Raw genomic sequence first — 14783 nt, 5'->3', positions numbered from 1 at the left:
CTGAGTGCCATGTGATGATGCCCAAGCTAACTTGGGATTGTGTTTCCTAGATTCCAACTCGCAATATGCAATGCAGGGGCACTGGTTGTTGCTGTAACATCAACAACAAATGGGAAAAGAAAAAAATATGAGAGAGAGAGAGAGAGAGAGAGAGAGAGAGAGAGAGAGAGAGAGAGAGAGAGAGAGACCATATCTAGCTCTGTCAAGCTATCAGAAACACAATGGATACAGATTTTATTATGTACATACCTCTTAAATTGCATTGTATAGGTATGGACATATGTAGCAACGTTTATTTTTCCCATTATACACATTAACATATATACTCCAAGAAGGAGACACATATATATAAATTGCTAGAGTCGAATGTAAACAATTCAATGCTCATAAATGGTGCTTAATTATACAGCAGATCTCCAGCTTCTTTATATATTCATACATATCAGACTGAATTACATATGGAGTAATGTGTGTGGAAATAAAGGGGGGTTAAAAAAACAAAGAAGAGAGAACTGTAGCTAGGGTAACTAGGGTCCATGCACTTAGCTGCTTTGTTCAAAAGGAACTTGCCTTAAAAGAGGCAAATATATGAGAATATGGCCGGACCTTTTTCTTTTAGAGAAAGCACACACGTACGTGCATTTGCAATGTCTATCAAATAAAGCGTGTGTAGATTGTAGAACAACAGTAACTAATCTAGGGATTGCATACTCGATCATGCATGTGTATGTATATATGTCGATCGACAGGATGGTGTACTCTCTCCGGAATAAAATTATGGGATGTGTACCCATCAAAAGTTTGCTTAAATTTGACCAAGTTTATAACCAATATTATTAACATTTATATCTCTAAATGAATATATTAGAAAAATATATTCTATAGTTAATCTAATAATACTAATCTTATGTCATCAATGTTAATACCTTTTTCTATATAACTTTGGTCAAAATATAAACTGTTTGGCTTCTATGTTGAAGCAGTGACGGTACTGCTTGTCCTGGTTGACTTGACTACACCTTCGCACAGCTGACAAGTTCAGCTCTACTCCAGCTGCTAGCTGCACTGAGATTAATAAACTAGTATAAGCCTGCAGGATGCAGCTAGCAGAGGCACGGTGATTAATATATTTAGGCCTTGTTAGTTATACCTCCGAATTCAACAACTTTTTAATATTCTTCGTCACATAAAATCTTACGGCACATGTATAAAATATTAAATATAGATGAAAACAACTAATTATATAGTTAATTTGTTTATAATTTATGAGACAAATTTTTTAATCTAGTTAGTCTATGATTAAATAATTATTATTAAATACAAATGAAAATATTATAGTATCCAAAAACTTTTTATCGAAGGAACTAAACAAAGGCCTTACATATCATGCTGCATGTCATCACAGCCATGGAGAACCTAGCTAGTAGTACTACTATAATTGGGGTGTGATGGCCACGTTTGTCTTGATTCCAAATTGCTCCAGCACTTTGAAATTAGGGCCTCGTTTGTCTTGATTCCAAATTCATCTGGTTTCTTCGTGTACCGTGTCAAAAAAAAAAAAAATTAGACCTTATTCCGCAGGGCTCTTCTAGTGGAGCCCAATAATATACTTAGATTGTATATACTGTGACTCCTCTAAAATGGTTTTAACTCCTTTTTTTATAGAAATATGGCTCCAAACAACTCTTTCTATGAAACTGTTTGGGTAGGGCTTCTTCGAAGAAGTCAGACCTAGAGCTAGAGCTGGAGAGAAATTCTACCAAACGAACCTTATTTTTATCTCTCTTCTTGAATGAACGGGAGCCGATAAAACCACGATTTTTAGCTAGCTTCACTAATTTTGTAGCAAGGAACCAGTGCCGTTTAAAGTCGTGCCAAATGGGGCTACATATCATCTCATATCCCTATATGAAACTTCTCCCTGCATCCTTTGCAAGATAACATTGTTATTTTGCTGGTCAAGTGGTTATTCATTGACATATTCTCCCAAAGCCGATGAAGATGCTTATTCTCCTTTATTACCTTCATACTGCATATAAATCATGAAATATTATTCAATAAAAAATCTAGCATTTGTTCCCATTATAGTATTTGTTTAGGTTGACATATACAGGAAGGCCTGTGAAACATATATACTTATTGTATACTCTGTTTCCATTTAATTAAGGAACAGCTAGCTAGCAGAATGTACCTAGCTCCTTAATTAGATAAGAAAGCAGTCTTGAGAGATCACTGCTGCGCATGCATATGCATACGTAATTAATTAGCTATAGTCTGGGAGTTACAAATGAACTTAATTCTCACTGTCGTTGCTAGCTATAGCTGCTACTGTATATCAAATTAAGCTTTGGGGTAGAACATGCATGCCCGGGATGGGGAGGAATCTGCAGCTCACAGGACAACTGGTATTGTCCATGCATGTGGAACAGAATCTTTGCATTGTCCATTGCCAAGCTAGGACTACTCTCTCCCCAATCACTTATGTATTTCTATAACTAGTGATATTTTGGACGTCAACATGGTCTTCAAAATGCAATTTTATTTGCTAACTAGTATATTTTTGTCATAAAATATTTATAATGCATAATAACAATTATCATATACTTTCTTGATTGTTACATGCAAATATACAAATTCAACGCGTAAAAGATGATATGCAAATAATACAAGTTTTGAATGCTTGGCTTTTAAAAGCCATATTATGTACCTGAATACCTCAAAGTTTTGAGTTATGTACTGTGTGACAGTACAACATTATGGAGCACGGTGCACAGACACTTGAAGAGAAATGAAAGGGTGATTATATTAGCAGGTATATAGATTTATAGATGGTGACTAATAAAGCTATGATCTATGTCTAGGAAGCAAGCAACTGCTTGTCTACCCGAGGAGGGAAGGTGCACATTGGCTGAAGCAGGAAACCTAGGAATTCAATGCTCCCCTGCTTGCTTTCGTCACACACACACACATTGACATTCATGACTCATGACAGAGAGAAAGAGAGGACCAGAGAGAGAGAGAGCGCAGAGAAGGCCTTGTTTAGTTCCGAAAAGTGAAAAGTTTTTGGTACTGTAGCACTTTCGTTTGTTTGTGACAAATATTATCCAATCATAGACTAACTAGGATCAAAAGATTCGTCTCTTGATTTACAGCTAAACTGTGTAATTAGTTTTTGTTTTCGTCTATATTTAATGTTTCATGCACGTGTCATAAGATTCGATGTGACGGGAAATCTTAAAAACTTTTTGGTTTTCAGAGTGAACTAAACAAAGCCCTAGCTTAGGTTCAAGTGCAGCACCTCTCATTGTCCACAAGAAATATGCAAGCTCATGCTCCATCCATCCCATTCAATGTTGACCAAGAAGCTGAATTCTTCTACCATGATATGTCCCTATCGATTTGATGGATGGGCTGGGTTGACGATGAGTACTCCTCCTAGTTAAGAAGAGTGGACAGATTTAATTCTATCATCAGAGTGTGCAGGGGCAAAAATTTGACATGAATGAATTAATCTTATACTATGGCCTTGTTTAGTTCCAAAAAGTTTTGCAAAATAGAAATAGTAGCACTTTCGTTTGTATTTGACAAATATTGTCTAATAATGAACTAACTAGACTTAAAAGATTCGTCTCGTCGATTCCGATCAATCTGTGCAATTAGTTTTTATTTTCGTCTATATTTAATACTCCATGCATGCGTCTAAAGATTTGATGTAACGGGGAATTTAAAAAATTTTGTAAAATTTTTCGGGAACTAAACAAGGCCTATGCTGGAAGAAGCCGGTAATTTAATTGGTAATAAGAAGCCATGCATGCATGCAAAAGCTTTGTGAAAGATCTCGATCAGAATGACCTGTATGTCCGTCCCTGTTCATCTTGTTCATGCATGGCATGGGGCCGGCCGGCAGGTCGGGGTCGGCAAAATTCCCAACGGCGCGGCGTCATAAATAGGAGGAGAGATCTACTTTGTACTACCATGAGCCACGGACGAGAGATGAATGAAGAATATTTAATTTTATGTATATGTCATAAGATTCCATGTTATTGGAAATCTTGAAAATTTTCTAAAATTCTTTTTGAACTGAACAGCCCCCGATCGAAGAGAAGAGGAGGGAGAGGCGGGAGAGGACATAACAGAGAAAGAATACAGGTAAGGTAGCAGCAGCAGCAGGCCTGGACTGGACCTAGGGATGCGTGAGATAAAGCCTGCAGGACCTTCACGAGGGCAGGCAGGACTGCAAGAGAGAGGGACTTTGGAGAGAGCTCGATCGATCAGCTGCGGCTTCATTCTCTCTCTCCGCCTGCTGATCGATCACACAGCTCCTCCTCCTCCTCCTCCTGTGATAGCATGCTGGCCATGGCATCATGCAGTACTACAAGTACTGAAAAACTGCTAGTACTCGCACCCACATCAGCCTTGCATATGCATGCGTCGCCACATGTCTTCTTCTTCCTCTGGCGTGGCCCTGCTCCTCCTGTCCGGCTGGTGCGGTTGCTGTTGCTGCACCTGCAAGGCTGCACCCCGATCGATCCATCCATCGATCGCCATTATTCTATTGCTCTCTCATGCATGCATGCATGCTGCATCACCATTGCCATATTTAGTAACCACCATATCCATCATGGGCAGACCCCACCTCGTGCCCTAGTTACTAGTTACCATGACTTGGATCTTCGTCCTCCTCCTACCTGATCGCCCATCCGTCGACTCCCTTCCGCAATAAATACCCGGATATGATGATGATATCAGAGGAGGTACAGGGGAAAATGTGACAATAGAAATACAAGAACATGCATGTATGTAACTTATTATTGTGGTTATCGATTCCCTCTTGGTTCTAAACTACAGTTTACTTTGGTTGTCTTTAGTCATGCATATTAGTCTAACTTGATCAAAAAGTCAAGCGGCAAAGTTAAGACAATCGGGAGCTGACCTAGCTACTCCATTTGTTCTAAATTATAAGTAGCTTCAACTTTTTTTAGTACGTCCATTTTGCTACGTGTCTATACACGCTATATCTAAATACATAGCAATGGACGTACCAAAAAAAGCCAATTGGACAACAGAGTCAGCTTTGGCCACATACTCAAGATTATAATGATAGTAGATTAGTGAGAGGCTACATTTGATTGAATTCCACAAGAAATTTAAGAATAGAAAAGAATTCTGATTCAAAGCATGAGGCGGTCTTCTGATGTTAGGTATAGGCAGCTAAGCGAGGCAATACCGCAAATTAAAGATACTATATATATATTCAACCTCTAGAAATAACATGAACAGTGTGGAACCAGGACTGGACGAAAGGGGTCTTTGGTGCTTATGTTTTTGTCTAGACAAGTGCTTAACTACTCAAATTTGATTTCCTATATATTAGTAGAAAGAATGAACACATCAAGATTGCTTGAGTATACATGGGCTAGAGAGTGTTAATGTGGTATCGGCAACACCACTACTCTAGGTCCATGGATCACTGCTGGTCCAAAATCAGCATCATTGTCAGGATTGAACCTGATAGAGGGTAATTAGTAATGATGGGCTTGCCTTGTCACTACCGGCTCCCAAACCCCACAGTGATAGGAAGACACATCACTATTGTGTCAAGGCTAAATCTGCCAATGATAGGATGAGAGGATCATTGTTGGGTCAAGCCTATACCCAGCAATGAGAGTATGATCCTCACTACGAGTCAGTAGCTTCAACCCAACAATGAGTTTCATTGTCTACTTTTTTGTTGACATATTTGATTAATAATACATTCAAATAGAGGTTATTGTCTAATCTCTTTCGCTTCCCTAGCTCCACCCTAGATGATAGGTGACATTGAAGAAGTTGTATACTATTTGGTAACCATCAGAAAAACACTTTAATCATGTATATTCAGGGGGTGAGAAATTGGTGATCACTTATATTCAAATAAATTTACTAGGGAAACTAAAGAAATCAAGCTCTAGAGTTATTTTTGAGCATCATAATGAATGTCTTGGTGTCATGGAGACGGTGGTGGAGAGGTGCAACCCGCATGCCAAAAAAACTATGACCTCTAGTGAGAGTGAGAGAAAGAGAATGACAAAGTCATGGATCAGCATATGTAATATGTTGTTGACATGATTTATAGTTACATCGAAGCTATATTATGCATAATAATAACCTTTATAATTTTTTCCTCAAAAAATAACCTATATAATTTGCAAGGATTACCTCATCACTAGTTGTTTCTTATGAGGTACCTAGGTACACATATATAGAAGTCCAAACACTAGTAGCTTCTAACGATTAGGTTGCTTTATTTGTTATTTATTGTTATATATTCCGAGCCTAGCTACCTATACAGTGCCTTTGGTGCTAGCTGACGGTGGTCAAAGATAGTGGCAAGAAAAAGAAGAAAAAGGAAAGAAAAGAGAAGAAAAAAAGAGAGAGGAGAACCAAACAAAGATCTTCCCTCGAGAATCCTGATCCCGAGTAGTTTATAGAGTTTACAGAAACTTATAACTGTCCATGATAGTGCTAAAAGAGATTACACCGAAAACTATATGCCGGACAAGCACAAGCTATATATATGCAGAGGTATGTAGAAAGGGACAACAAGAGCTACTCTATATTATATATGGGGGATTGTCAATTAGCTAGCTAGTGACTAACTGTCAAGGCATGCATGCATAGAGATATGTATATAGGATATCATGTATAGGTACCTAGATGTTAAGGCAAACTTTGCCCCACCTTCTAAGCATGCAATGCATATGGCCCCTGATCTGCAGCAGCACCATGACAAGCTTGCAAGTTCTATCCCTCCAGGCTTTAACCTTTGTTCTTCTAGCCTCACACACACACACATGACACCTGCTTCACTACTATGCATATCTAGGAAGGAGGACTACTGGTACACAACTCTTTCTTGCGCATGACATTATTTATTTATCACCTCATCAGTCATCAAGCTGCCTTCTTCCTTCCTTAGCTTCTTCTTCCTCTTGCTATTTTGCTACTAGCTCCCCTCCCCCATTCCCCTATAAAGCCCTCACTTATGTGACCACTCATGGGCTCCCTCTCCTCTCCCCCTCCCTCTCTCTGAGCTCAGAGACAGCATCAGCTTCTCTTGCTACTAGCTACCTAGCTTAGCTAGGTTTACATACAGCTGCACTTGCTCTGCTGAGGAGCTCGTCTACAGTGTGTGTGGTCGTTGCTGTACCGAGAGGCAAGCTGCAAGAAGAGGTCGCCGGGGTCGGCGCTGTCCGTGAACGTGGGCTGCCGGCCGGCATGGACAACATCACGCACAACTCCAGCAGCAGCAGCTCATGGGATTTGGACATGAGTCTCGGCAGCCACCACCACCCTCTCCTCTTCGACAGCCACCACCCCAACCCAGGGCCGCCGCCGCCGCCGCCATTACCCTTCCACCTCTCCTCCTCCCATCCTGCACACCACCACCCTCCACCGCATCCTGCACACCACCACCACCACCATCCCGGCTTGGATCCTTCGCCGTCTTCCTCCCTGTTCCCACAACCGCACCACCACCACCACCACCACCGGCTCCACCACCTCGGCCTTGACCTCGACCCCGCCTCCCATTCCCACGGCCACCACCGGCACCACGAGTTCGGCGAGCAGCAGGAGCCCGGCGGCGGCGGCGGCGGCGGCGGCGGAGAGGAGCATCAGGAGGAGATGAGGCAGCAGCAGCAGCACGAGGCGGGCGGCGGCGGGCAGGAGGACCGCGGCGGCGGCGGCGCCGCCGAGGACGTCGAGGAGGAGCTGGGCGCCATGAAGGAGATGATGTACCGGATCGCCGCCATGCAGCCGGTGGACATCGACCCGGCCACCATCAAGAAGCCCCGGCGCCGCAACGTGCGCATCAGCGAGGACCCGCAGAGCGTGGCGGCGCGGCACCGGCGCGAGCGGATCAGCGAGCGCATCCGCATCCTGCAGCGCCTCGTCCCCGGCGGCACCAAGATGGACACCGCCTCCATGCTCGACGAGGCCATCCGCTACATCAAGTTCCTCAAGCGCCAGGTGCAGGAGCTCCAGCACCAGCCGTCGCCGACGCAGCAGCAGTACCCGGCGTCCGCCGGAGCCGGCCCCAGCACCTCAGTCGTGGGCGTGGCGGCGCCAGGGCGACCCGGCGGCGGGCCACCGTTCCTGCCGCTGGGTCCAGGGCCGCTTATTGACTGGGCCGGTCTCGTCAGGCCCGTCGACATACACGGGCCGACGTCGTCTTCGTCCTCGTCGTCGATGGGCGGCGCCCATGCCGCCCTAGGCTTCGGCTTCAGCAGCGCTGGCGGCCAGAGCAGCCATGGAATGCACTGAGCAAAGCGATGAGGGGGAATTAATTAATGGAGCTTCCTTTGCTTAATTTGTAGCGGATCGGATTAACTAGGAATCATCATTCTATCCATGATAGACGATGATGCATGGTGGATGGAGATGACGAACTAGAGATATATCAGAGGTAATTTTGATTTGATCATAATATAATCATTCTAGTTTGTAGCTAGCTAGCTGTTGTGCTACTATGGTCGAGGGTAGTTAATCCATGTGTTCCTGATCAGTTGGTTTCTCTCTCTGGTACGGTACGGTGTTAATCCATGTTTTTATCATCAAAGTAAACTAATCAATAAGTTTATGAGCTAGGGTTTGTGCCAATTTTACCGGCCCTTCTTCGTCTTCGTCAGTTTCATCAGGGCAGGTGTATTTCTTGCTGTACTGCTGTTCTTTTCTCCCCAACTCCCTGATGAATTATATAATAATATATATACATATCCCTGAATGTTCATCATCATATATAATATCTCTGGAAAATTTCAACCATCTAAGGAAGGAATAATGAAACTAAGCAAGAAGAATTTTAATTGAATCTTAAGGGACGGCGACAGTATGTACTAGGTGCTATGCTACACACATATAAAATTGTCCATGCATGCATGATGTGTTGTTGTGTCGTTGTACTAGCATTGCTGGCTTGCGTGTGGTGTCATGGTGGCAAGCATTCAGTCCATCATCCAAGCTTGCAGGCCGCTGCAGTCACAGGGCTGGTTGACTAGCTACATGTATATACTTCGTACAATACTACTACTATACCTGCTGCATGCTTCAGCTTCAGCATAGATACGTACTCCTATGTATTTGATAGATGGATGGATGAGAGAGTCGATCCATGCATGCAGAGATACATTTATGGGTCACTTATTAGCAATTTGTCATACCACTAACTGATTTTCTGCATTTTTGTTTGGATTCACAATTCATTCAAGAGATGTTCTTATTATACACTTATTAGCAATTTGTTTGGATCGAACAAAAATAATTCTAGGTCTGATCATCACGGTCAGACTATATACCTTAAATTAATTTATGGAGAATTAATCTAATGATGCTTTTATTTAATCTAATAAATATCAGTTACTTTTTATATAAATTTTGTTAAACTTAAAATCATTTGACTTAATAACACTGCTCTGGAATATTGCATCTTTTTTTGAACGGGGGAGCATATATATATATATATATATATATATATATATATATATATATATATATATATATATATATATATATATATATATATATATATATATATATATATATATATATATATATATATATATATATATATATATATATATATATATATATATATATATATATATATATATATATATATATATATATAATGGAGCTCCTGCATGCATGTAGAGTGTGAGATGAGGAGGCAGACCTACTGGTAGTCGTAGAGGTGAGGTGAGGTGGAGGATGAATTATTGGTGCAAGGTATTCAGTGCCATGATCAGTCATGAGTGGTGAGGTGCTGAATTCTATGCATCAAGAGAGAGAAAGGGCCGGGATGCTGAAAAATATTGGAGATTTTGGTTGGAGAGAGTTCCCAGAGAGGATCGGACCAAACCAACCATCGAAAAGCTGTGCGTGAGACCTCTATCTACACCGATCGTCTACCACCTAGAGCATGCATGATGTCTAGTGTATCACGCTTACCTCACCACCACCCTACCCTCTCTAGTAGCCTGCAGCTACTACCATTGGAAAACTGACAATGTTTTGTGTTCTTTTTCTTCGCGTTCCACCCCTGCCAAAAATTCCATTACACATATATATGCATGCATGTACATGATATATATATATATATATATATATATATATATATATATATATATATATATATATATATATATATATATATATATATATATGCTTCTAGCAATGCATTCATATTATTATTTTGTGGAGAGCGCGTTTACTAATTATTGTATTAATTATTTTCTTGAGAGCTGATGATACTTAGTTGGTATCATAAATGTTATTATTTTATCATATAAATTTGGTCAAATTTGAGATGATTTTGACTCTCCAAAATTCTTGAAAAATGACTTATAATTTGGGATGAAGAGAGTAATTATTTCTGCAGATTATGCAGTACACGGTTGCACATGTTCATATTTTGATGTAAAACTTGCATTTATGTATAGTTATATAGTTTCAGCCTTCTAATGTGCATATGTATATATGATAATGGCACTTGAATTATCTGAAGCATAAAACATTTTTTTCTTCTGGTATTTGATCGACATGTTATTCTCTTTGTCTTCACAAAGCCTAGCTGTGTTATGTCAATTACTATTCCCCTTGTTTCTCCTATTTTTTTATAATGTCAGATCTGATGAAAATATAACATGTCCTACATCACACTTCACATATAATTAATGCATATAATTAAGAGGATGCCTTTGATGTCTTCAGATTGAAAAGACAACTAATTGTCCAAGACCACCGAATGAACTTGGTTATATATTTTTCTCCCAAATATAAGGCATGTAAAGAGTGCTCCATTGTAACCTAATATAGCAGGTCTTGCCCATGCATGCAAATGCATTCACAACGAGCTGAAAAGAAGATACCATGCTTGTAAGATGCATGTAAATCATGTTTATTTTATTTTTTACAAAAAAAAATTATGCACTCATTGAATATTTTTTTTGAAAGATCTGGTTACACGGCTTTGATTAATAATGAGAGGAATCATCGAAGGTTACGTACTGGAGAAGACCCCCCCCAGGCTGCATTGGATTTGTGTTACATAGCTAATTACTCACTACCGAGTTGAGCAACTGTGAGAGGCTTGTTGAGAGCCTTTCCTCCTACTAAGGACCATTGATATTTAAGTATCCTTTATTTCCGCAAACAAAGCTTGTGCTGTTTTCCGACAGTCCTTGAAAAAAATCGCAAGAGGATTCTGTATATCTCAAATGGCAAAGCCTACCTAGATATATATGCTAGGAGAAAGTGCAACCTTGCCACCCATATGGGTTATCTAGTGTTTATATGGTTTTCGTTCAATATGTAAGCTAAGGTTTTAATACTTTCCCCTTCCAATTTTGATATCAAACCAAACCTATGCTCTCTTGCTGACCATCAGTTCAAACTCATTTGGAGTGTATTTGACATCTACAACACTACAATGCTATGTTGATACACCTTATAGTTTCATTTCATGTCAACATTTTGTTAAAAATACTAGGAAACTTGTACAAAGGGTCGACACTTATACTGCAACTAGCTAGTCTCGGTACAAAATGAACATGTAGAAAGGAACATACACCAAATGAAATTTTCCTTGAACTAAGAATCGACATAAACGACACTTATTAGTTACCTGCAGGAGATGCAGTTTATGATATTCTTATAATTTTTTTAGAAAACTTGATATACCTTATTTCGATAACACTGTACGTTGCTACAATATTATAGGACCGTTGGGATTTGGCCAAACTCATTCGAACAAATGTTACAAAAAATAGCAAAATGAAAATAAATTCAGCATGTTGCCTCCCCCCTCTCTTATGTTAAGCTAAGCCTGATTTTTTTCTGAGACATTCGAGCTCAACCTCATGCGTGCGGTTAAATGTTAAGAATCTACATATGGTACAGTATAGTGTCATTCTTAAGTGTTAATTTAATAGGGTTATTATGTGCATGTATACATCATGCCGAGAATTATAGAAACAACATAAATAAAAGTGATGGGTTATCATTATTACCACTGAATCAAAAGAAAAATGCATAGGTGGGGAAACTAATTAATCTTCACACATGTATCGTGCTGATATTAATAAAAAATAAGATGATCCATGCTTATCTATCAACTATCCACTAAAGGGAACGTTGAAACCCTGACATTAGCTTAAATGCTTAATGGATGTCCTGGTTTAGTTAAATTTATTTTTCTATCTATTTCTATTCCCTGGTTATTCCAACAGTACACACTATTTCAGTCTCCACATCCACAGGAACATACATGGCAATTAAAAAAACTGCTTTCATTGTAAGGTAGTACAATGAGTTGTCCTAGTGCGTTACATGTGTCATGTATCTTCAGAAATAGTAACAATATAGAAAATGAGCTCCCACTCATGATACACACATATGGTCCTCATTGAAATATACGTGTATATGCACATGCGCATCAATGTGCATTACATGATCAAAATAGATTTTGTTGGCCCCTGTATCAGGCTATCAGCAAGTTGTTTGAACGTCTTATTTATGAAAGAAACTTCTTCAAATGTGCATGCCATACACACAAGTACACGTACGTACATAGTCCACTCATGTGTGCTTGATTATTGGAAAATATATATAGGAGCTACATAATACAAATGGATGTGTTGAGTCAAGTTATGGGGCTCTATGCATGAGATGGATGTTCACACAATAGCTAGCACTCCTTCACCAACCCCAGTCTGTTGTGTTTCATGACCCGATGCCCGTGACTGCCACCTCTCTTCATCAACCTATTAGCCATGCCTTCAACTAGTTGTACTTAATTTGTCTTTAGGCATATTGCCCCCACATGTTGCCATTGACGCCTCTTCCATCGACGATTGTGGCTAATTTCCCTTCAACTCTTAAACCCTTATGCGTGTAACCATTGGATTTGCATTGAGATTCTTGCACTGTAAGAGAAAGACATTAAATCATTCTCTCTTTATGTAGTGTAGAAATATCGATGCACATCTAATGGCGATGTGCAGAAGAGTATATTCCCTTGAGGATAAAACCCTCATCACTATGGCCTATTTGCCGCACAAACTTGTCAAGATAGTCGTCATGTGCCACCCACCATTTCTCATCACCCACTCATTTGTTGCATTCCCACCCATAGGTGGGTGTGGCATGTCATTGTCTTTCTCTCTTCCTGTGTCTAAGTTCAGAGTCGATGGATACTAATAAATCTAACATTACTTGAGCTTTTTCCTTTGGTTTCTTTCAGTCATTAGCTTTTTCTTAGACAATCAAAACCATACAACCTTTGTATCATGAGATGCAAACAAACTACATAAGATTGTTACATTACTATGCGTAACTCTCAATATGATGAAACATCAAGAAACAAAATGAAATAGCAAGGCTCACAGTGTTTGAAACACTTTTTTTTGACCGAAGTCAGCACATAAACCCTTTTTTAGAAAAAAAAATTAGTGCAAACTTATTTAAATTCACTCCCACGAGGAGTCAAACCCAGGCCTGCTGGATGCTACTCAGGTGCTCTAACCACTAGGCTAGAGGCCCTTTTGCCAGTGTTTGAAACATCAACAGATAAACTGATGAAAACCGCTACCGAGCGAGATTCTTGGTGGAGAACAAAACCATGGTAACTACCTCATAGACAATTGGCGTGCCATACATGATATGTCTCCGCCATTTGCACAGCTTTAAAGCTCCTTCATTTGTATGATGTGATAGACGAACATGTACATGTTGCTCTTGTTCTTTCTTAAATAATTTATAATGACAGCTTCCTTCCGGTTTGGGAAAAAGAATAACGTATGACAAGAACCAAGTTAAATGTAATGTGAGGCTATTGCTTTCTTCTTTTAAATTTTATTGGCTGACCTAAAGACAAGAAAGCTAGCTAAAGAAGGCGAAATAAAGGGACGAAGGTATCTGATGAATAGAAAAGGTTATCTGTGGTAGGCATGCATGCACTGATTACAGCAGAGAGCTGACAGACAAGAGCCAATCATGCAATGGATGGATCGCTTGTAGGAGTATGTACACATGAATGCGTACGCATGGCCTTCGCTGAGCGATGCCTGCCGTCCATATTCAGTACTCACAGATCACTCCCCTGCAGCATGCTCTATCGGTTGCCCTGCTGCTCCATGGTCGATCTCCTTTATTTCTCCCCACTTTTCCTTGGATCTCGTGAAATTATATAAAGAAAACAAATTGATGAATGAATTACTACATACATGAACCAATAATAATATATATGAACTAGCTAGTACAAATTGTACGAAGAGTCTTTTTGGCCGCTAGCAGCAATAGCTACAAATGTATTGTACGAAGGTTTAGATTGCTCTCTTGGCCTCTTGTTATATCATATATATACTCTGTCAAAGATTGTACCGTGAGCATGGATTGACCGTGCATGCATGTGTTGTACAACCTCATGGTATATCTATATCTATACTCTATAACTAATATTAAGGACAAATGATTCTTCCCGTTTGTCTTTTTTTTTTTACTTTCCACATTGCTCTCACATCCTGACTTGGACTCATGACCCATATATCCATACAAGTTGATTATCACGTACAAAGATTGGATGGAGTATGTTATCATGTATAGTGATGATATGGAGTCTGATTCCAAAACATGTTAAGCAGCAGTACCGCGACTACAGAGTTTAATATCCAAATTAAAAAGTATTGGAACAAATCACACAAATGTTGTGAATAAATCTCCAAGCCATAAATTAATCGTCATCTCAT

General features: G+C 39.9%; 1 protein-coding gene across 1 annotated transcript; it reads left to right on the top strand.

Annotated features, from left to right (window-relative positions):
• On the top strand, nucleotides 6918–8579 carry LOC8068530 (transcription factor bHLH7). The gene has a single exon (XM_002444842.2). The coding sequence runs from the start codon at nucleotides 7258–7260 to the stop codon at nucleotides 8302–8304; it is 1047 nt and encodes a 348-aa protein (XP_002444887.1). The 5' UTR covers nucleotides 6918–7257; the 3' UTR covers nucleotides 8305–8579.

This window comes from Sorghum bicolor, chromosome 7 (genome assembly GCF_000003195.3).
Source record: "Sorghum bicolor cultivar BTx623 chromosome 7, Sorghum_bicolor_NCBIv3, whole genome shotgun sequence".
NCBI lineage: Eukaryota > Viridiplantae > Streptophyta > Magnoliopsida > Poales > Poaceae > Sorghum > Sorghum bicolor.
The sequence above is the reverse complement of the archived record's forward strand: the minus strand, read 5'-3'. Positions and strand labels throughout refer to the sequence as shown.